This window comes from Lissotriton helveticus, chromosome 2_2 (assembly GCF_964261635.1).
Source record: "Lissotriton helveticus chromosome 2_2, aLisHel1.1, whole genome shotgun sequence".
NCBI lineage: Eukaryota > Metazoa > Chordata > Amphibia > Caudata > Salamandridae > Lissotriton > Lissotriton helveticus.
The window spans coordinates 409,029,610-409,050,290 of NC_136060.1; the positions used below are offsets into that span (position 1 = coordinate 409,029,610).

At 45.6% G+C, this 20,681-nt stretch overlaps 1 protein-coding gene across 5 annotated transcripts in view; it reads left to right on the forward strand.

Moving 5' to 3' along the window:
- Nucleotides 1–20,681, forward strand: part of RNF212 (ring finger protein 212) — a 348,304-nt gene that overhangs the window by 256,473 nt on the left and 71,150 nt on the right. For all 5 annotated transcript variants that reach the window (XM_078679015.1, XM_078679014.1, XM_078679013.1 and 2 more), the window contains one exon: nt 5,061–5,124. In XM_078679015.1, the coding sequence (XP_078535141.1) occupies nt 5,061–5,124 (64 nt within the window). The remainder of the gene's footprint in view (nt 1–5,060; nt 5,125–20,681) is intronic.

Genomic DNA, 20,681 nt, shown 5'->3' on the forward strand with positions numbered 1-20,681 from the left:
CATGGCTGAGAGGAGGATAACGGAAGTTGAAGAGGCGCAGACAGAGTTAGACACGGCACACAAGAAGTTGGAGTATTTGATGCGGTCCCTCCAAGACAAGGCGGAGGATTTAGAAGCACGCTCACGACGAAGTAACATTCGTATAACAGGCCTGCTGGAGAACACACAAACTGGCACAATGGAACTGTTCGTGGAGAAGCTTCTCACCACCCTCCTGGGGGAGGTGGTATTCTCAACAATGTTTGTTGTAGAACGAGCGCATCGTGCTCCGGCCCGCAGCCGCGTCCGGGGATGCCCCTCCGCCCAATCATTGCTAAATTGCTCAACTACCGGGACAGGGACACTGCCCTCAGGCTGGCTAGAGCCAAACCTACACTTCAATACGAAGGGTCGGCGATAACACTTTATCCGGACTTCACTGCTAAAGTGCAAGAAGAGCGCAAACACTTCATCCCGCATAAGAAGCGCCTCAGAGAACTGGGACTGGATTACGCGATGCTGTACCCCGCCAAATTGCGAGTCAACAGACAGGGACACTCGCATATATTTACAGACCCAAAAGAACTGCAGCAAGCAATGAAGAGGTGGTCAAGAGAGCAGAGAAATGGCACGGCGGACATTCCGGCGGAGGGGGAAAATAGTCATCTGGACGACCAGGAATGATCAAGAACCCTGGACTTTACAATAGGTCCGCTGCGTAAGCCCTCAGCAGCTGCACTGCAAATACAAACGGAGCTCATTAAACTAGACTTAGTGGATGTGTGGAGAAGCAGACATACAATGCAGGGGGGGGGGACCAGCATTATTCAGTATACCATACCACAATATCCACACTAGAATTGACTACTGGTTGGCGTCATCCTCAGTTATGAGATGCGTCAGGTCCTGCGTGGTACTAGCGCTCACCCTCTCTGATCACTCACCACTGCTTATGGTCCTGGAGACGCCAGCAAAAAGAATTCCACCCTTCACGTGGCGCTTTCCCCCGTACTCCCTGCTAGATGATCAATTTAGGGGTGAATTAGCCAAAGAGATAGAGGTACTTCGATACCAACATAGGGTCGGTTGATAGCTTCCAAACTGTTTGGGAGGCGTTCAAGGTGTACATCCGCGGCATAGCTATGTCAAAGCACTCTAGTGTACTCAAGTCTATACGTCAGAGGTTACAACAATTAGAGAAACAACTAGCTGAGTTGGAAAAGCGACAGATGGAAGGTTTCGACGACACAGTGATAGAGGAAATTAAGACGCTTGTAGTTGAATACAAGGAAGAGGCAGATAGAGAAGTCAGGCACATGGGGAAGTATGCGACCGCCCGGACCTATGGCGAGGGTGAGCGCCCGGGCTCCCTTCTGGCCCGGATGCTGAAAAACGCCAGAGGAATCTGAGATAGTTGACGAATTCAGGAAATATTATTCAGAGCTTTATACCTCTAGAACTGAGAATGTTGAGGATGAGATAGACGACTATTTGGGTCATATACAGTTGCCCTTTTTAAAGGACTCCGACCAGGAATTTTTGATGCAACCTATACACAGGGATGAGATCGCGGAGGCGCTGGTGGGTATGCGCTCGGACAGTGCCCCGGGGCAGATGGCCTCACTGTGGGCTTTTATAAAGCATTCAAAGAACAGCTGATTCCTCACTTATCCACACTATTCGATGATGTCTGTGTTGAGGGCAGAATGCCGCGATCCATGAGGGAAGCACTTATTGTCACTATCCTTAAACCAAGCAAACCCCCGAATGTGTGTGGCTCCTACAGGCCCCTGTCCTTACTAAATGTGGATGCCAAGCTATATGCCAAGGTATTGGCGACTCGCCTCGCGTTGTTGGCCCCAGAGCTGGTAGCTCCGGAACAAGCTGGTTTTATTCCCAACAGGAATCTCACTTACAATATCAGAACCGTATTGGGGACTATGCAACATGTCAGGCAGGACACGAAGGCCATAGCTATCTTCCTGGACATGGAAAAGGCCTTCGATTCCGTGGAGTGGCCCTTTATGCTGCAAGCACTGCAAAGGCTGGGACTGGGCGAGCCGTTCTTACGAATGATAGGGGCGCTATACTATCACCCTACGGCCAGACTTCGCATAAGCGATCGAGTCTCGGACTCCTTTGTGATTAGCAGGGGCACTAGGCAGGGCTGCCCGCTCTCGCCACTGCTCTACGCGCTGGTGGCCGAACCGCTGGCATGCGCCCTTAGGGAGTTTCATAGTCACTAAGGGATAAACTTCCCATTGTACAAAATTGTCATCTCGACTTACGCAGATGACACATTACTATATGTCCGAGACCCAGAGACGAACCTACCATCGGTACTGAGGGAGGTGGTGCGCTATGGTGCGCTTTCCGGTCTCAGGATAAACTGGTCTAAGTCCGTAGCATTCCCATTGACCCCTAAGACAACACAATTTGAAATGGATTACCCGCTACACTGGATGACGGAACCAGTCAGGTATCTTGGTGTCATGCTCCATACTGACCCAGAGGTTCTAGTACGCGAAAACTACGGGACCGTGTACAGTAGGCTAGAGGATGAAGTGGAGGCGTGGTGCAAACTCCCGTTATCCTTGATGGGACATATTGCAATTATGAAAATGGTGGTTCTGCCCCGATTCTTATTTCTATTTAATAACATTCCAATTGTGCTCTCGAAGGCCTTCTTCAAAAACCTGACGCAATTGCTGACTAAACTAGCTTGGGCGGGTAAACAGCCCAGAGTGAAATGGACGACTCTCACTCTCCCATACGAGTTGGGGGGCCTGGGCGCTCCAGACTTGGAGCGGTACTACAGAGTAGCGCAGGCAGCCCATTTGCATACGTGGATACACTGGCATGCGATAATACCACATGTCCGCTTGGAACGACTATTTGCGGACCCGACTCCGCTTCCTGCTACGGTTTTTCAGCCGGTAGACCGCAGAATTGGCATATTGGACTCGATCACCACTACCAACCACGCATGGTATATGCTCCTACAGGCGCAGAACAGAAGGTTACTGTATTCCCCTCTAATGCCTATTGAGTGGGCTTTGTGGCTATCCCCAATGGCTGAGAAGGAGGTGACCCAAGCGTTACACAAGCTGGGTATCCACACGGCGGGAGATTTATTCTCCGAGGGTATAATGAAAACTTGGGAACAGGCTGTGTCGGACCTGGATAAGGCCTCACTACTGCTTCGATTTCAATACCATAGAGTTCGCAGCGCTTTCCGAGACCTCTTGGGCCCGGAACTGGCGGAACCGCCGGAGGTGCCGGAACTCACATTTGTTATTAAAACTCCCTCCCCCCATAAATTGGTCACAAACCTATACAGAATGAACAGAGGACATGGGGAGCAACTGCAGTCGAAAGCGAGGATGGCCTGGCAGGGCGACCTACAGATCACAATCGACGATGGCATGTGGGCATACTGTTGTGCCAGCAACAGAAAACTGCCCCTAAATGGCAGGCACAGACTGATTCATTTTAAATATTTCCAGCGAGTGTATTATACCCCGGAGAGGCTGTATAGATATGGCCTTAGACAGACGGCTGAATGCGAACGATGCCATGAACCGATAGCAGATTTTATGCACCTATCGTGGTGGTGCCCCGGAATCCGTACATTTTGGGACGGGATATTCACTGAAATGAGCTCTATTCTAGATACAGAGCTTACTCCCGATCCAGCTCTAGCACTTCTAGGCCACTCCAGGGGCCTGCTGGTCGCGGTGTGACAATTACCAAATATGGGCATGCTTATGGCCAGAAGGGTTGTTGCAATGTGTTGGATGAGAGGGCCACTGCCAACCAAGAAAAGATGGGCGCATGACATGCTGTACTGCTGTACGCAGTCGGAGTGCTATAGCGAACTGCTTCCTCCGATGAGTCGCCCCAAGAACTTCTGGAGCCTATATCGGGAACACCGGAGTATACGAGACGCAGAGCAGCACGTTCAGGTTGAGGAACATGAGGAACAGGCACTCTTAGACGAAGTCGAATTGGGAAGTGGGAATCACGCGACTATTACCGAGTAGAGGGCCTCCATGGGGAGTCAAGGGCAGAGGTCTGAGCGTAGAATAGAGCAGACGTTAAATCAGTACGAGCGTTGAGGTGGACATGGGGTGGGAAGGGGGACTGTTTGGGGGTTTTGTTCAGAAGGGTTTTAAAAAAAAAAAAAAATTAAAATAGAAATAAAGTGACAGAGACTTATTTAAAGAATTTTCTGTATGGGAAAGTAGTGGAATACCAGTGAAGTGTGGCTTGCATGACACGTGATGTGGGCTTATTGCACCACTCCAAATACTACGGCAGAGGTCTCTACATTTGTTTCCCTGTAGTGCAGAGAAGATTGAAGCACGCTCTTTCTCAATTTTTGGGGCAGTGGTAGTTTTGCTGAATACAGAAACATGGAGATGCTGAAACAAAATCAGGAAGACTTTAAGTTCAAGTATAAGCAGGAGTGAAAGAATTCCTGAAGTGTGGGAGAGATGTTGGCTTGAACATGTTAAAGGTTCTAAAGGTTAGTGGGCCCTCTTCTACTTATTGAAGTATCGAATAACATTGTTGGTTTATGGAACTGACTGTCGAGTGCACAAATCCTATGCTTTGCAAGGAGTTGAGAGATTAGGTGGGAAAGAAAATCATACTCTTATTCTCAGGACAAGGTATACAGTGGAAAATCTGACGAAAAGGGACTTCTAAGCTCGATGTATCACTTATATTTCCTCATAGATTTCTTTGCCATGTATAATTTTGTTAAAATAACCTGTTTGGAAACCCTTCTCCTTCTAGTTCTGTTTGCTAGTTTATCATGTGTTTTCTATTTTATGTTTTGAGTTTTGTTTACTTTTGTTCTTCTCATTTAATGGCATGCTGGAATTTCGAATGTAGTATATTCACATATAGGGAGTTGTCCAGTGCACTGTGTACCTGTTACTTTATAAAGCAGTTCATCCCATGCTTGGTTATCTTAAAATAATTTCCCTTTTTGTAATATCTAGTGTGTTTAGCATGTTTTAGGAAGCTTTTTTAACTGAAGTATATAATAGATAATATTCTTTACATGTTTCTAGCCAGAGAGCATGCCTGGTCCGAATCGACTGTCATTGATAAGTCCTCCACAGGATGGAAGAATGGGTGAGTTGAAAAAAATATACTGGTATTGACAAGACATACTATTGTATGGAAGTTGTCTAGGTGCATAACAAGTTGGCAGTACAATTGTTTTAAGAGAAGCTTACATATTTCTGACCAACGCTTTTTCTTGTTTTTGAGAATAGCCTATTTTTTTTTATTCAGTCCCTCTTTCTGGTTGTATGGCGTTTCAATGCTCAATGCCCTACTTTACTTTTTGTTGATTGTGATATCACCTTCTATTGGTTTAACCTGTACACTTTTTCTTTTTGTAAGCAAAATGAACACATAATAAGGCAACTTCCATACCTGATTCACAGAATCGGTATTGTTGGACTGATGCATGAAAAGTAAATTTTAATATGGAAAACATCCTCCAGTGTGGTGGAATTTCCTCATTTTACAAGTGTAGTGCTATGTCGACTTGTGTTTTTTTTTGATGATCCTGTGTGCAAGAGTAGATAAATACCCACACGCATTTTGTTTCTTACTCTTTGCTGATAGTTTCTGACACTGGAAATCCACACAAACTTACCCTAATGCATGCACACTAATAAGTGGACTACAGTGAGGTGCATGGACATTTCCGTTATCAAATCTTGTATTGTGTGGTAATATTTACTTATTTTTTAACAATTTAATACAGCTATTATATAAAACATGACAAAACAATGCATCAAAACTATGCATTCTGACGGATGCTTCTACCAGCAGGTTACTCACATTTAAAATGTCCACAGGTGCCTGACTGGATCCGGAGATACTTGTAGCTGTCCTCCTTCTTGCTGATAGGTGGAGGCATGAGGCTCTGCAGTGGCACTGTACTGCCCTGGAAGTGACAGAGTGGAGTCTCATTTAAGCACCTCCCCTGACTCATTTCCTGCAGTAGCTGACACAAAACCTTTTGGTCCTAATGCCGATCTAAAACCCCAAATCAATATTGGACCACTCCAGGTCCATGTTGCACTATGAGATCACCAAGGACTAACCAGTTCTTATGCAAGCTGGCTCTAATCTTTGACCTCTGTAACAGCACTGTCAGAGGCTTCAGGCTCTTTTCGGATCTGATACTGATCCAGTGCAGCGATGCACCTAATGTCTCGAATGTCTCTCAGGATATCAATATACTGATGAATGGGTTTACTGATATTCTTCAACCAGAATCGGTTTCATGTGAGCCATTACTGCCTTTCAATGAGGCTCTTACTGATGTCTTAAAGGGGACTTGGTCCAAAAAGCGCCCTCCGATCAGTGAACCTGTGGCTAGCAAACCAGGCAGACTTCTGGTGACACAGACTTCCTAACCAAACAGTCTACACAGGAAATCCGAAAATGAAAGGTAAAGTCAATTTGAATTATTTTCCAACCAATGCTTCGGACAGAGAATCATAATGAATTGTCTGATGAGACGTCCAGCCCTATATTCCTTACCATAAAATTACCCCCCAGGCGTCCGACTGAATCCGGGAAATTTCCAGTTATTAGTACCCCTTTGTGGTGTCCTTCAGCTCTTCATTGTCGAGGTCGGATGTGATGTACGCGGCGCCTATATAAGTGCTTCCCCAGGGCGTTGACATCACTTCTTTTCTTTGCACACCGGTCAGCAGAGTTCTGAAGAGATCTATCCCCAGTAAATTCTTGCCTGACCTTGTTTTGACTTTGTGTCAATAATAGTTTTGAAAATGTATTCAGCTGTTGTGCTAGGGATGTCCCCTAAGAAACCTACAGGTTTTAAGCCATGCGGTACCTGTCATATGCAGATGTCCATGACAGATCCACATTTGGCTTGTTTGTCGTGCTTGTAGTGAGACCACGACTCCAAGACCTGCAAGGACTGCCACACCATGAACCTGAAGGCATTGTGGGAACGTTCCCTGAACACCATGCCAGCCGGTGTCGGACGACCCCACGAAGCACAAGATCCCAGTCACGTGGAAAGTCCCAGGACCAATTGCGGAGCCAATCTTGACAATCGTCTTCCCAGTTTAAATTATTGGTTGGGGGTGCCCAGGAGTGGACATTTCACAGGAAACCCAGGATGGGTTACGCAGCGGTATGAATACAGCGCTACGAGGCCTCCGGGTAGAAGTACGCTATATAAATGCTATACATTTACATTTACATAAGTCCCTCAAGAGTTCAAAGAAATTTAAGCGATCTTCGATTCCTCTGCGCCGGTCAAAGTCATCGAATGAGGCTCCAGATCAACAATCCTGCTTGAGGCCTTGCTTCTCTGCAGAGCTTGTGCCTGCGTCAGCTCCAATCCTGCCAAGAGTTTCCTGGACCCTGAGAGACCCTCACCCAACTAAAAGAGTTCTATGAGGCTATGCACCCCTATATGGGGCTCAACCCCTCTGGAGTGCCCTTGTGCCCTATGGGTTCATGAGTAGCCCCTACTGATTTCCCACCGGAGGGTCTGCCCTTGGTGGCAGTTGGGTCTCTTGGGTTAGGTGCTAGCTCTGGAGCGGCTTCACCCGTGAGACTGTGACCTTCCTCAGAGCCCACTCCAGTGCTTTTGTTCCCAGCACCGCTGAGGCCCCACAATTTGTCTGGCCCCATCGTCATACCGGTCTCAGTTTCGGAGAAGGATGGGCTTTGTCTGCCACCAACTGGTACCATGTCCGACGAGTCAGAGCCAGTGCCTTTTTCCTTCAATAGGCCTGGAGGGGAGCTGATGGGGAGGGGTCTGAGCACCCTTATGGATACCATCACTCACTTGAGGAACCAGAGGACAACTGGTATAAGGAACTAGTGGATGCCAGTGGTTTGGACACCTCACCAGACGTTGGCTTGATCTTTCCTTCCACATTGGCTACAGAGGACTGAGCCTCCTTTGCTACAGTGATGCAGGGGGCGGCTGAGGTTCTGGACTTTAACTTGCCCTCGGTGGACTAAAGACTAATGTCTTGATGGAGGTGCTTGAGCCAGGAGGTGCTCCCTTTGAGCCCTTACAGCCATTCACTAAAGCCATTACCAATGTCCTGTCCTGCACAGGTACTCCTGTGCACAGGACAAATGTCGGTCACTGCTGCCCCTCATATGGTGACCCCAGTTTCTTCACCCAGCACCTCACCTCTAAGAGCGTGTTGGTCCAAACCTCCACCTCCTATGTTAGCCCTGGCATGTTACCTAACGTTCCACCGGATAAGGAATCCAAAATGCTGGATAACTTTGGCAAGAGGATGTTCTCATCCGCCAGCCTAGCATTGTGGTCAGTAACCACTGCATGCCTTTTGGGCTGATACACCCACCCGAGTCCCCATGGGGACTCAGTTGCCCAAGGGCTGCCTATGGTCTGAGGAGGCCCGAGCCATATCACTGAAGCAATTACTTGTGGGCAAGATGCACAAAGTTCACCATCTGATGTGGGTGGAACACGACCTTCTTGCTAGGCAAAACAATTACATTATCAGTGGCACTTACATACCACGCCAGGTTGAGAACCACTGTTTTTCAGACTATGTCCAAGCTCCCTTACGTACATATTTTTGATGGGCTCCTGCCTTTTTGAGGTCTTAAAAGACAGAAGAGCTACTGCTAGATCTTTGGTTCTATCCATAGCCCCCCCCACAGTCCCAGACTGCCTTTTGTCCCTTTCATGCCTACGGGAGGGACTGCAAAGGATGTTCTTTCTGTGGCTATGAGAGAAGCTACCACAACGCCCAACCAACAAGGCAAACAGGCTTCACAGCCTTTTCATGGACGTGGTTCCCAAAGACCACGTGGCACAGCCAGTCAGAGTTTGTGCAAATACGCAATTCACACCCTTCTGCCAGCTGCAGCCTCAAAACCCCTTTAATTTACCCTTATGCCAGCCTGGACAGCCAGTGGGGAGCAGAATCTGCTACTACTTGTCCCACTGGCTGCCCAAAGTGAGGTTTACAAATTGTCCAGTAGGGCTATTCCATCCCCTTCCTGGATCCCCCCTCCTCACCCATGCCACCTACGTACCATCGGCAGTCAGAGAACCACCTCTCCTTGGTCTGTCAGGAAGTGTTGGCCCTTTTGCCCATCCTATTCTAGACCTGCGCCTTCTCAACTTCTTTTTGAAGAAGGAAAAATTCAAAATGCTCTCTTTAGCTCATGTCCTGTCTGTCTGGATCCTGGAGACTGGATGGTATAGTTGGACTTACAGGATTCATATTTCCCCATCCCCGACTTCCCTGCACACACACGTTACCTGTGGTTCACGGTGGGCCATGACCACTTTCAGTTTGCCATGCACTCTTTGGCCTTACCTGTTCCCCTTGGGTGTTCACCAAGATGATGAAGATGGTTGCAGCACATCAGTGGAGGTCAGGTATTCCAAGCTTCCCCTGCATCTACGATTGACTATTGAAGGTGGGCTCTTCCCAGGTAGTGGTCTCCCACCTCCAGACTGTGACAGATCTCTTGCATTCCCTGGGGTTCACTATCAACTTGCCAAAGTCAAAACTGACTCCCCTCTCACATGCTCCCTTTCATTGGAGCAGTCTTGGACAAAGTGCGGCTTCGGGCCTATCCTCCTGAACCGCGAGTCCAGGATATTAAGGCTATGATTGCAATGTTTCAGCCTTTATCCTGGATTTCCGTGAGACTGACTCTGAGATTGTTGGGGCTCATGACCTCCTGCATTCTGTTAGTTGCACTTGCTTTTTGGCATATGTGAGTCCTACAATGGGACCTGAAGTTTCAGGGGAATCTCTCCAACCTGGTCCAGATCTTGGATGGTACTGCAAAAGATCTGTAGTGGTGGCTTATGAACTGCGATTTAGACAGCCGCAGATTTCTCTCCATCTTAGACTGAAGTTTACTGTGGTGACAGGTGTGTCACGTCTGGGTTGGTGCGGCCACATGGGAGAGGTGGAGATAAGAGGCCTCTCTTCTCCAGTGGAGTTCGTGCTCCACCTCAACTTGCCATCGCCAGGTGATCCGATTTGCATTGCAGGCTTTCATGGACAACACCACCACCAAGTGATACCGCAACAAACGGGATGCGGGTGGGGTTGTGGACTCTCTGTCGAGAGGCCCTGCGTCTTTAGGCATTGTTGAAACGTCTGGGCATTTCAATAGTGGTTCAATAACTGGTGGGTTCACTGAATTCCAGAACGGACAAGCCAATCCGTCAATGCCTAACAGATAATGAATGACATCTCTATCTGGAGGTGGTGCAAGGTATCTTTCAAGAGTGGGGAGATCCTTGGTTAGATCTCGTTGCCACTGTTGAGAATGTCAGCAATTCTGCACGTTTGACTTTCCAAAGTGTCTCTCGCTTGGCAACTCCTTTCGTCTTGAGTGGATCGCCAGCCTCATGTATGCCTTCCCGCCAATATCATTCCTGCCCAGAGATCTCAGGAAGATCAAAATCTATCGGGCCTAAGTTATTCTTGTGGCTTTGGATTGGGCACGGAGAGTCTGGTATCCCAAACTCCTGGGCATGAACATCAGTCCATCGATCAAGCTACCGCTCTTGGAGGATATTCTTTTGCAACAGCGTTGGAGAGTCTTGCACCCAAACTTGCACAGTCTCTGCCTTCCTGCATGGAGATTGGACGGCAACAGTTGACAGCTCTCAAACTTCGTTCCGTAGTCTCTGACATTAATCTGGCGGCCATGCACCCCCTCCACCAAGATGGTGTACGCCTGCTGTTGGGACAAACTTGTGGTATGGTGTGCATTCAAAAACCACGACCCACTTTCTGCACCCCTATTTAATGTTTGTACTTTCTCTGGGCCAGCAGGGCTCTAGTTTGTGCACTGTTAAGTTACTTATCAGCTATTTCAGCTTTCTTGCCGTTCTGGACCAACTTTCTTTGTGTAAGCCACCTGTTGTGACCCATTTTGTCAAGGGGCTTCAAAACCTGTTCCCTCCAAGACCATTCATCATGCCCTAAAGGGACCTCAATATGGTCTTTTCTCATGTACGCACCCTTCGAGCTACTGTACAACTGTCCACTATGCCTACTCACCTTAAAACAGCTTTTTTGGTGGCCATATCAATGGTCAGGAGCGTTAGTGACATACAAGTATGCTTGGTGCTGCCTACCCACTCAGCATTCTACCCAGACTAACTTGTTCTAAGGACATGCCTCTTTCTTTCTAAAGGTTGTGACACCTTTTCATGTAAGCCAAAATATCACCATGCCGACCTTCTTTGCTCCGCCTCACCCTTCCAAAGAAGAGGAGAGACTCCACCGACTAGACTTAAAAATAGCATTGTTGTTCTACCTTGATCACACTAGAGGCATCTTGGTGGATGATCAAGACTGTCACTGAAGTAAGCGTTACCATGCACTGCATTCACCATGATTCATTGGGAAGAACTGAGTTATGGGATGTGAGGCAGGGTGCTCTCACCCTCTTTTTGTTTGAAAAAGCTCCCTTGAGCTGATGAGCTCTGGATGATGCACTTGCGCCCAGTGAGTGGTACACAGACCTGAGATGACTGGGCAGCGTTACTAGAACCCCAAAAAGAATGTGTTCCTCTCTACTGAGGAAGGCAGTTATCCTGAAACATGTGTCTAGAGATACGCCACATTTGCTGCACCAACAAGGGTGACAAACTAAAGACCTTCACTGAAGTAAGTGTTATCATGCACTGCATTTACCATGATGCTTTGGGGAGAACTGCGTGCTGGAATATGAGGCAGTGTGCTCCTATCCTCTTTTTGTTTGAAAAGACTCCCTTGAGCCATTGAGCTGAGAAGCTTTTGGAGATGCACCAGTGCTTGTGAGAGGTACTGAGACCTGAGAGGATTGTGGCAGCTTTCTCAGCAAACCCTGATTAAATTTTTTTTTGTATCTCTACTGATCAAGGATAAAATCCACAAACACAAACCTCCACCACATTTGGTGAAAAAATACAGCTGATATTCAAGTAAGCATTTACCGTGAACTGCATTTACCACAAGGATAAGGGGCACACTGTGCTGGAAGGTGAGGCAGTGTGCTGCCATCCCCCTTCAGTCCGTTAAACATGTCTCAGGTCTGCCATGGCAGCCTGTGTGTGCAGTTTTACACTTCCATTTCAACCTGGCAAAATAAACCTTTTGCAAGGCCCAAACCTACCTTTTAAGGTCGAGCCTAGCAGTGCACATGCGCTGCTCTGCGAGGCTTGCTTGGTGTAGTCTCTCTGTGAACTTTGGCCCTGCCCATCTAGTGTAATTTGCTCCTTGTAGTGCCCCTCTTAATATCTTCCAGTTCTATGGTCCCTATATTGTCTTTGTCCTGCCTTTTGGCTGTTTGTTTCTGCCCTGGTGACTGATCCAGTTACATGGTTCTGTTCATTTTTCACACTTGTTCACATTTGGCGCACCATTTTTCGTTCTCTGTCAGCTTGCTCACCATCCCTGCACCACCTACTTCCTCTTGCTGACTTTGATGCTTTTGTCAGCACCTCGGCCTGTGTGCATCTGTGGGATTAACGAGACAAAGCGCCACCCACTTTGCCATTCTGTACATGTGTATTTTTGCAGTTATATAGCGCAAACTCGACCGAAGGTATCGGAGCGTTTTACACCAGCACCAGTTGTGTTGCAGACTGACGCATTCATTTTAGGGACAGGGGACTTAGGGCCAGATGTATCAAAGGGTTTTCCCCATTCTGTGTCTATGGGGAAATGTGTTGATACATATGGCCCAAAGTGATTTGCCCAAAATCACAGGATGTTCTAGCCTCCCTCCAGACTCGAACCTGGTTGCCCAGCTTCAGAGTCGATAGTCCTAGCCATTATGCCACACCCTCTACATTAATTTTCAATCATCCATTTGATCTGCTTGGGTGCATGGAAGAAGACCTCTTCTCTAGTTTCAGGTAAGAGCTTGTCTTGACTCTCGTGTTTGGGGTTTGCTGTAAATGTGCCAGTCGACAGCCCCTGCTTACTTAAGAACGTGGCCCAGTAATCAAATTTGGTATTTTAGGAGGGTTTATGTAGCATCTAACTGCCCCTTTCCTCCCAGGGGGCTTCCAGGCTCACAAACTCCCTCGGTGAACGTTACAGCTGACGAGGTGTGGACGCTGTTGATATGTTATGTTATGTTAAAATCATTTATAAAGCGCACTTACACCAAGCGGTTTCATGGTGCTGTGAACGGGGTGCAACAGTGGAATGGTGACAAAAGCGTACTCATATGCCTGAGAGAACAGAAGGGTTTTAAAGAGAGTTCTGAACTGAGTGTAGGAGGTTACTAATCTGAATTCCATGGGGAGGGAGTTCTAGAATTGAGGGGCCAAAAGGGAGAATCTCAGACCGCCATGTTTTTTCCATTTGACAGAGGGGATGATAAGCAGGTTCAAATTAGAGGACCGGAGTTCACGGACAGGAGTATAACAATGTATCAAGGGTGAGATAAATGCCGGTCCATGGCCGGCCAGGGCTTTGAAGATAGTACATCCCAGTTTAAATACACAATGTTTAGCCACTGGGAGCCAGTGAAGGCTCTTCATCAAAGGGCGGACATGTTGGTATCTGGGTTGATGGAAAATGAGCCTGGCTGCTTGGTTTTGAAACCAGTTGTAGGCGATAGAGCTGATATGCTGGGATACCCACATAGAGTGAGTGATCACCTTTCCAACGTGGCTAAATTTGTTTTGGTTCTGTGTACCAAATATATAGATATATATAGATATATATCTACTATCCCTGCTATTGTTAAACGTAATAGTTCTTAAGTTGTAGTGGTGTTTGCCTCAGCACAGGATACTGAGAGTGACAAAGGGAGGCTATTTAAATTCTGAGCTGATTTCTACTGCAGCTGTTTAAGTGTACGTTTGTTGTGTGTTTGTACCACATAGGCATGTGTTACCTCTCTCTGCAAGTCATGTTAGGTATTAAACATAGGCTTTACTTTTTTTTTTTTTTACATTGAGTAGTGCTCTGAGGCAGACACCCAGAGCTTAAACTGACGCCATTTGTAGCAAAATTTCCCTCTAAAATGTATAGCTGGAGCTAGACTCATGGCCATACTGTTAATCACAATGTCACAGGTCCACCAGGAGATGGCAAATCCTGTGTAGTACAGTGGGGCACTCAAGATCTGGTTCAGTTCTCATCCTCAGCCAGCTTTGAATTTGCTTTGTTGCTTCTCCTTTAGTCAGGCTTATTTTCTATAGGCCTAGCGCAAGACAAGGCCTTTTGATTTGAATAGAATTATATGTTTCATCTTATTACGTTTATGGCTTTCACATAGCTTTCTTCATCAATTGACCTGTTTTTGAGCCACTCAGATTTCCCTTCTGACCACTACAGCATTCAACCTAGGGCAGGGTTCTCCAAAGTCGGTCCTGGAGGGCAGGATCCATGCCAGATTTCTAAGATAGCTACATTTATCTTAATTGGGATATGCTTAAAATCTGGGATGGATCCGGCCTTCCTGGACTGACTTTTGGGAACTATGGCCTAGAGTCATCTCACTCCAACAGCTGTCTAACTTCACTGTGAATGACAACTCGCTGCCCTTTCCCAAGGAAGACATCCATACACAAAGTAGTTCTCTTCCTTGTGGGACATTAGTATCACTGTGTGCGCTTTTTGAGACCAAATATGTCTGCTTTTAACAAGTGTTTTTTTTATTATTTTTTTTATTTTACACTGATGAAGGCTCAACAATTGATAAAGAATGAGGCGGTCAGACTTTTTCTAGGCCTTTGTAAACATACTTGCGTATTTGAATTTCTTCACACTTCTCCACTGTTTCAAGGTACAAAAATGATGTATTTTTAAAGCTCTTTGCTTTTGTCTTTAAGCTTTTCATAGCTCCAGGTCTAGCAGCCATAGGACATCTCTGTTCTTTCAATAGTGACTAGCCAGACCTCTCAACCCTAGCTAATTTTTTGTAAATACTTCAAAGTTCTGCGGGATGTATAAAGGCGGTTGTGCCTTTTGGGTATAGACTGCTCAGACACCATTCTCCCTGCCATTCATGCTGAATCAAATCTTTTAAATTTTCATAGACTTTTAAAAAATGTACCACTTCCAGTCATAAGTTAGATACCGTCTTCTACTTTGGCAGTGCAAGGGCATCCTTTGGTAATTGTGTGCTTTCAGACAGGGCAGCTTACACAAAAATAAAGTTTTCCAAAAGCCTTGAAAAGCATTGAGAAATCCAGAAGGCTAGTAGCCAAATCCAGCCCTATTAACTTTGCTAGTGCTTGTTTTGGTATTATTCTTCAAACGGTCGCTAAGGTAGCAGTTTCAGTATTATGATTAAGGAGAGGTTAGCATAGTTGTGTTTATGCTACTGTGAGTTGGGCCTTGGAGGTCTAAAGCTCTTTGAAGATGATTTTACCCCATGTTGAGAAGGCACCACTACACTATGGTGGCTCCTGGTCAGTCATTGCTGTGCTCAGATTGTTGAGGGAGGTTATAACAAATGTTCTTTGCATTTGAGAAGAATTGCCCAGTTTTCTATTTTTTTCACTTCTTAGTTTTAACTCTGGCTCTGATTTTTCTCATTAGTACATTTGTTGCCTGAAGTGGTTAATTTCTAATCTACATATAATGTTGCTTTTAATATAAAACTTCATGTTTTCAAGATGATGTAGACTTAAATAGTAGTTCATATGGAGTGGTAGGATGAAGTCATATTTTGATAGTCCTGGAGTTTAACAGTACTATGTAAAATGCCCATTAGAAGTCTTAGCTTGGAGTAAGAATCCTGGTTATCTGGGGTGGTTGCCCCTTCCAGGTGGGAGAGGAACAAGATGTGGAGTGTCATTGTGGAGTGTTATTTTGAAGTTTTGAGCTTTATGTTCTGCTGATGACCAAGCATTGGCTAACGATTCTGGAAATTACCGTTCCTCTGCATAACTACTTGTGCCATTAGTTAACCCGTTGCTGTAATGTTCGGTCAGTGCATGGCTTTATGTTTAGTGCTATGCTGACATAACTTGCAGTGCCTACAGGTAGTTATCAATCAAGCATTTGTAAAGCGCACTACTCACCCGTGAGTGTCTCAAGTCGCTAGGGGGGAGCTGCTACTGTTCGAACAGCCAGGTTTTGAGGAGTCTCCTGAAGGCCAGCAGGTCCTGGGTCTGTCGCAGGTGGATGGGGAGGGTGTTCCAGGTCTTGGCGGCGAGGTGGGAGAAAGATCTACCTCCGGTGGTCGTTCGGTGGATGCGTGGAACGGTGGCAAGGGCAAGGTCGGCGGAGCAAAGCTGGTGGTTCGGAGTTTAGAAGGTGAGTCGTTTGCTGAGGTATGTTGGTCCGGCGTTGTGGAGTGCTTTGTGGGCGAGGGTGAGGAGCTTGAAGGTGATCCTCTTGTTTATGCTTCTCTCGGTTGGATATTCTATTTAAGGGAGCATTTGAGCATTTAGAGATATACAATAAAAATGATTCAACAAGCTCCGTGGCCCGGCTTGTCCTGGGCACATCCACTTAACGCAATTGTCCCACACGTAAACAAGACACCCAGCTTACCTCCCAAGTGAAAGCAACAGTTTAAAGTGTGAAATGTTTGTTTTTTGCACCGTTTGGTCGAGCAAAGTTGTATTGTTGGACCCAGTATTAGGATATAGTTGTATTAGTTAAATTGCTGCTGCCATGTCCACTTGTAATCAGGGGTGTTGTGATTGGAGGGGCGGGGGATGGGTTGGTGGTGTCCCTGCAAGTATTTTTCTAATGATGTCAACCGCCAAATCTTACACTATTATCTCCTGGAATGTTCGGGGGATGGGAGCAATACACAAACGAAATAGGATTGCTGCACCGTTACATCGCTGTAAAGCCCAAATAGTATATCTTCAGAAGACACATCTGATAACCAAAGAGATTACTAAACTGCAGAGATGCTGGAGAGGCCAATTTTATGCAACAGCATACTCTGCATTCACAAGAAAAGCGGCGATCCAGTTGCGGGCCAGGGTTCCCTTCTCCCTTACTGAGAGCAAAATAGATGAACAAGGCAGATATGTACTACTGCTTGGGGCACTGGACGGCAAACAAGTAGTGTTGGAATTCATCTATGCACCCAATGTAGAACAGGATGCTTTCCTGTCCCGTGTGTCTCAGGTCCTTTCAGACTGGACCCAATACCCATGGTTGTTAGGAGGGGATTATAATGCGGTATTTGATATATACTTAGACCGGTCTCACCCTCCCCTAAGGAATACTAACGCTACCACTCAGGCTACTAATCTAACTAGTTGGGCGCAGGGACAGGGCTTGCTAGATATATGGAGATTACAACATGTAAATATGCAGGAATATTCCTATTTTTCCCATCTGCACAATTTACACACCCGTCTTGATCCCTTCCTTGGCACTCCAGACTTTCCAGCGATCATGCAGAGTACTTACTTGGGTAAAACCATATCAGAATATAATCCTATAGAGTTATGACTAAGCTGGGGCCGGGTACCCACACCTATCCCAACGTGGCGTCTGCAGCCATCACAATTAGAAGACCACATATTTTGTGCTACGCCCTCAGAAGCTATTACTACATGTTTTGAAAACAATGAGGGCACGACCAGATCGCTGGAATGGGAAGCATTTAAAGTGGCATTGCGGGAAAGGCTCTATGGGGACAATCGTGGGCGCCAGGAAGCAGGTAATCTGCGATATAACAGAACTAGAGAATAAGTTGCAAGCACTAGAATTAGCAGCCCAGACAGACACGACCGGAGCGGAAGAACTACAAGAGGCTACAATAAGGTACGCTGAATTACTACAATGCCTACAAACGATTGGTCTAAATGCATACATTTACGCACTCATGCGGAGGCAGATAGAGCCAGCACATCATTAGCACGATTGAGATTGATGAAGCCGCAAACTACAGCCACACCGATTCTAGCAGTCCATGACAGCCAATATACTTTAGTCACCTCCCAAGCAGAAATAAACCGGGCATTTCAAGAAATGTATACAAAGCTCTACACAGCCCCTCCCCTCGATACCACAGAGGCAACCATATTGTTTCTAGGAAAGGTTTAACTCCCTACTACATCAGACACGGACACCGAAGACTTAGCAGCTCCTCTTACCCTAGCAGTGATTGTGGTGCTATAAAGGCATGGCCCGTAAAAAAACTCCCAGTTCAGATGGGCTCCCCATTGAATTCTACTCAACTTTTGCAACGCCACTAGTTCTGAAATTATTACAACTCTACACCACCTCTCTTGCAGAGGGCATGCTACCTCCCACGACTACAGAGACAATAGTGACTTCCTTATTGAAACCTGATCAGCCCTGTACTGATTTCACATCGTATAGGCCTAAATCCATTCTTACACAGAGTCTACAATTCTCAGCAAAATACAGCTGTTAATATTACATAGGGCTTACCTCACACCGCTGATAATACAGAAAATGTACCATGCCGTTTCTACGGATTGTCCGCGTTATTCTGGCTCAAATGCAGACTTTATTCACATGTTATGGGCTCGCCCCTTTTTGATAGTTCTGGTCTGGGATTCCACGAAATCTTACCAAAGTCACGGATCGCTCCCCTTGGACCACTATAGAGGCCTGCCTATTGGGCCTTTCCCCTCTCCCCAAAAAAGCGGCATTGCTGCGCCGCTTTGCAGTATTCAATCTTATACTCGCCAAAAGACAAATCACACAACTTTGGAAATTGCGCACTGCCCCCCTTATAGGGAAGTGGAGGGAAAAAGTCAGTAAATGGGCCACAGCCGAAAGGGAGGCATTACAACGGGAAGAGTATAGGGGATTAAGGAAAAAAAGATTTCTATGGAATGGGCCCAGTTAATAGAACAATTCAGGCTAGAATCGGACGAAGAGGCTGAAGACCAACAGACTATGCAAGCCCCCACACCCCCCAACTCCTTGCCCCTAAATTACCCCAGATATACTAAGATACTGGACGTGGCTAGTTAGTCCTCAGCAGCAAAAGTTTTAAGGGAATGGTTATGGGAGGGGATTGTTGCAGGAGGAGATTATTGGGAGGGTTCTTAACGTTTATTTAAAAATTGAATAGATATCATTTCAATACCAGGATCAAAGTATGTATGTGTACAGCCGCTACCATAGTAATTAATACTGTATGAGCTCAGACGAAAAATATTTAAAGATATTCATGATTACCTGTGTAATTTAAAATCCATAATATATACAAGATATTTAAAAAGAAAAAGAAAAATACGTTTAGTAATGTTTGTACAAAAGCCTGAACTTAATAAAATATATATGAAAACAAGCATTGGCATAGCCAATAGGTCTCGCCTTTGGGACCTTATAAGTATTTAGTTATGCAGCACAATATCCTTACTGCAACAAAATTAACTGTTGCATGGCTAAACACTTATAAGGTCCCAAACGCGAGACCTATTGGCTTTGCCAGTGCTTGTTTCATATCTTTTCCGTGCATGTCCCTTTGGAAGTTATCTGAGGAAGGCACTGTTATAACTTCAAAGGTGTGTGCAATAAGTACAGTAATCAAATAAAACTGCTTACAACCAAAAAATGCACAGGTGTAAAATTGTACTGTCCTGTGACATCAATTAAAGCTCACACAAGAAGTGCAAGGTGTGTTCACACTACGATCAAGGAAGCCGGTCAAAAACTTTAGAACAAATCTCCAATACAAGACATAGATTAAAATAAATTGCATACACTATCAGTATTCGCCTTCCCAGCAAAAATGTACATCTTAACCCAAAGGCTTAAGATATGTGGATGGAGCAGACCCAATAACATCGAATTTAATCCAGGCTAGACAGGGTCCATAGTTAAATATTATATCTAGCGAACCAGAAAGAATATCAGCAAAAGGCTATTAAAGAAGAGGGACATGCAAAACCTACATAACCAAGACGCAATACATCTTTGGTAAAGTGTTTAAGTGCATTGTAAACGTTTGAGAGAATTATTTTTTCTTACACAAAATGGCGTCCATGATTCACAGTTCAAGCTCACACTTTGGCTTTTGCTACCACTGGGACTATCCGAGAGCCTTATGTGCCAAAATATTTCTCAATTACAGCTGTTCAACACATGTTTGCTGTCACTAAAACAACTAAAAAGTTTGTTTGTTACACCACACATTCATCCAGAATTGTTTTCTAACAAAAAAAATAATTAGGAAAGCACAAACCAACATGGATGAAAAAACAATGGAAATAAAAGTTACATAAAACACGCATTGGCATAGCCAATAGGTCTCGCTTTTGGGACCTTATATGTATTTAGCTATGCAGCACAAAATCCTTGGTGCAACAAAATCACCTGTTGCATGGCTAAACACTTATAAGGTACAAGGTTTAGCCATGCAACAGCTGATGTTGTTGCACCAAGGATATTGTGCTGCAAAACTAAATACTTATAAGGTCCTAAAGGCGAGACCTATTGGCTATGCCAATGCTTGTTTAGTAGGGTCATTCAGTTGTACATAATGTCTTTTTGGTATATGTAGAGCAAGAAAAATGCTTATAACACTTTTTCATTATAACTTTGAACATGCTCCACAGCAGTCATGCTGCTCTTCAACACAGCTTAAAAACATGGCAAATGCAATAGCTTTTGTAAAACACCTATAAGGTCCCAAAGGCGAGACCTATTGGCTATGCCAATGCTTGTTTAACCCACTGTCATCTTTGTGCATGCCTTGCCCATTTCGAGTTT